Source organism: Morchella sextelata (genome assembly GCF_020137385.1).
Source record: "Morchella sextelata strain SCLS chromosome Unknown scls_12, whole genome shotgun sequence".
NCBI classification, from domain to species: Eukaryota; Fungi; Ascomycota; class Pezizomycetes; order Pezizales; family Morchellaceae; genus Morchella; species Morchella sextelata.
The window spans coordinates 1-3448 of record NW_025408627.1 but is presented as its reverse complement, the minus strand read 5'-3'; the positions used below and the strand labels follow the sequence as shown (position 1 = coordinate 3448).

At 46.1% G+C, this 3448-nt stretch overlaps 3 protein-coding genes across 3 annotated transcripts; all 3 read left to right on the top strand.

The window, feature by feature from the left end:
- Positions 1-554: 554 nt before the first annotated feature.
- H6S33_001905 (uncharacterized protein) lies at positions 555-1019 on the top strand (the record flags this gene model as incomplete). Its single annotated transcript, XM_044833563.1, has 1 exon — positions 555-1019. The coding sequence occupies one exon, from the start codon at positions 555-557 to the stop codon at positions 1017-1019; it is 465 nt and encodes a 154-aa protein (XP_044693048.1).
- An 81-nt stretch (positions 1020-1100) lies between these two features.
- H6S33_001904 (uncharacterized protein) lies at positions 1101-1736 on the top strand (the record flags this gene model as incomplete). The annotated part of the gene is made up of 1 exon (XM_044833452.1): positions 1101-1736. The coding sequence occupies one exon, from the start codon at positions 1101-1103 to the stop codon at positions 1734-1736; it is 636 nt and encodes a 211-aa protein (XP_044693047.1).
- A 342-nt stretch (positions 1737-2078) lies between these two features.
- On the top strand, positions 2079-3437 carry H6S33_001903 (uncharacterized protein; the record flags this gene model as incomplete). Its single annotated transcript, XM_044833341.1, has 2 exons — positions 2079-2342; positions 2394-3437. Coding segments are annotated over 2 exons (1308 nt in total), but the record flags the coding sequence as incomplete, so codon positions are not given.
- Positions 3438-3448: the final 11 nt, after the last annotated feature.

Here is a 3448-nt window from a genome sequence, read left to right as displayed (position 1 = left end):
CGCTTTCAACTCTCGTAACCCTAACTACCCATAAGCAGGTTTCAACCACCACCAAATACACATTGATGTACCAACAAAATCCGCTTTCAACTCTCGTAACCCTAACTACCCACATCCAGGTTCCAACCACCACCAAATACACATTGATGTATCAACAAAATCCGGTTTCAACGATCGTAACCCTAACTACCTGTAAAAATATGGCATTGCGACATCGGTTATGTATAGTAATTACTCATGTATAAGGAATGACTCATAGTTGGAATAAGGAGGCTTAGTGCTAAGATTATGTAATCAGGGGATCACGTGGTACTAAGAACTATATGTATATAAGGAGCAACAAACTCCCACAGTTGTCGCTGGAACTCAGCGGCGCAATAGTATCTTCTTCACACTATAAACATAGTCTTCACAAAGCTCACGTGCTCAACCCTCCTTAAGTCGTCTATTCTCCCACATTCCAATTCACGGGTTATGAGCCCGGGTTCTGCCAAACAGAATCCGCACTACACCATCGCCACCTCGCTTAACTCAACAACACTTCATACAACATCATGCCTTCAGTTGGAGAATCGTCATCCAAGGCTGATGAGACTAAACCCTCAGAGACCACAGCCACCAGTAATATTCGTCTCAAGTTTGATGGACTCCCTAAACTACAAGGGCAATCCAACTACCAAACTCGAGCGAGTGCCTGGAGGATAACGTTCAATGCTGTAGATTGTTGGGAAGCGTTGAGCATCGAGAACCCTACCGAGAATGATACCGAACTCAGCAAAACCGAGATAAAGAAGGCTCGTAAACAAATGCACAGCCTTCTCATCTCTGCTGTATGTGAAGAAATACAACCAACAGTCGTCTCCGCCGAAAATGCATTCCATGCATGGAAGGCGCTCAAAGACCTCTACGATCATGTCTCACCCAACACCACGATCATCCTCCTCAGCCGCGTCCTAGACAGGAGGGTGCAAGAAGGCGGATCACTGAACGAGCATCTCGCGACCTTCGATGTGAACTAGAATACTCTCAAGTCCAGATGCCAAAGTGCAGACCACAAACTCGCTGAGGCTCTCCTACCCCTCACCAAATCCACCGAAGCCATGGCGGCATTCCTCCTAAGCTCGCTACCCAAATCGCTGAGCAACGTCGTCGACAACATCCAGACCAAACAGGATATTACCTATGAAGACGTACGCCAACGACTACAAACCCTGGATGAGGTAGCCCCTCAAACAGGGAACAAAGTGCTCCATACCAGGAGTACTACAAGCTACAAGGAATGCACCTGGTGCAAGAAAAGGGGCCAGCCTTACAAAGGCCACGAGTACACGGAGTGCAGAAAGCTCAAAGAGCAGAACAAGAACAGGAAGGGAAGGAGAAAGGACAACTCGGCATCGGTTGTAGTAAATGACTCTACAACTACTATCTGTATGGTACGCCACGACATCTCCCAACCCCTTACTTGGATCCTTGATTCTAGAGCGACCTCTCACGTCACATCCTTCCAAGTCCAACTCATCAACATCCGACCTCACACCGGCAACGTCCGAACAGCTGATGGAACCAACCACGGTGTCACCGGAATGGGAAGCGCTAGTTTCAGCTGCCACCTTCCCGATGGAAGTAGATCTTCCATTCTCCTCACCGATTTGCTGTTGGTCCCAACCTTGGGAAATGTGGGATTGGTCTCCGAAACCGTGCTTGACAAAAGGGGATTTAGAACGGAGTCAGGATGAGGAAGCAAGTTGGTTACAAAAGAAAAGAAAGGAATAATCTGGGCAAAATTGGAGAAGGGACTTTGGAATGTACAAGTAGTTAGCAATACAGTTCGTTTGACCAATTACGATGAATGGCATCAAGCGTTAGGCCACCCTGCAACACTAGAAAACTTGTATCACGACATTCAAAGGCTGCCTCGCAAACCAGAAAGTTTCCACTGCAGTCAATGTGCACTATCAAAAAGCGTACACAAGAAACCTGCACCAATCAGTACTAGATCCAAATGACCATTTGAACTAATCCACTCAGACCTATCTGGAAAGTTCAGTATACAGTCACAAGGAAAAGCTCAGTACTATATGTCCTTCATTGATGATTACATCCGCTTCGCTTGGATATATCTCCTAAAACAGAAAGAAGACGCAAAGAAGGCCATCAAGGACTACGGTACCAGGATCGAGAAACAGTATAGCACAACAATACTGAGATTCAGAACGGATGGCGGATGTGAATACATCAACAAGGACACAACGAACTACTTCGACACACAAGGAATAGTTCATGAACAGACTCCCCCATACACTCCTGAATCTAATGGAGTTGCAGAAAGATTCAACAGGATGGTAACCACAATGGTCAGGTGCATGATCATGGACCATCCTAAGTCGTTATAGGGAGAAGCATACGCAACAGCTGTCTACCTCAAAAACAGACTACCTCACAGTACGCTTAAGGGAAAGACCCCCTTTGAAGCCCTAAAAGGAACCAAGCCAAGTATACAACACCTTCAACTATTCGGTAAAAAATGCTACGTACACATCCCAGAAAACTCTATGCCAGCAGGAAGCAAACTAGCACCCCGAGCGTATGAAGGAATCATAGTTGGATACTCAGACAGTAATAAGATATACCGTATCTGGATAGCAACACAACATAGGGTAATTGAAAGTGGGGACGTCACATTCCCCCCTCCTGAATCAGGGGAAGTTTCAGTGGAACTCGACTTCATCTCCAGCGTGAAACCAGACGCGGCAACTGCACCATCAGACGATGGATACGAATCAGAAGACAGGTCTGATCCAGAACCCGAATCGTCAGCCATCGAAGAAAACCTGAAGGAAGACGCAAGTAGACTGGGAGCCGGATTGACGGGGCTCACTCCTGGACATCACCTTACAGGACCTGATAAACAAGACACTAATCAAAAACTACCAGGAGATTTCCCGGCATCACCGGAACGAAAGAAAGTCCAACTACCAAAGACGCCAAACAAGGGAAAACAACCTGAGTCATCAGATCCACCACCAGCTCCAAGACGATCAAATCGTGTCCGCAAGAAAATGGATTATGAGCTTGATAAGGAAATAAGAAGGAAGGAATACAACAACAAGGTAATACAACAACAGGAGCAACTAAAAGAGTACATTGAATCAGTTAGAAAGGACGGTCCACGGGATGAAGGCGAACAACAGGCTATGATTAAAGAATTCAAAGGCGACCTCATAAAGGCCAGAAAGGATCTGGACCTAGAATACCAAGATGTATCCAATGAACCCGCGATCTATCGTATACGCCTTGTAACCGAACCTTCAACCTATAATCAAGCCATGAACAGCGATGATCAACACCTATGGAAAAAGGCGATACAGACTGAAAAAGACGCCGTTGATAAAGCCCATACCTGGGATATTGTCAACCGACCAACCAACCGAGCAGTAGTCAAAGGGAA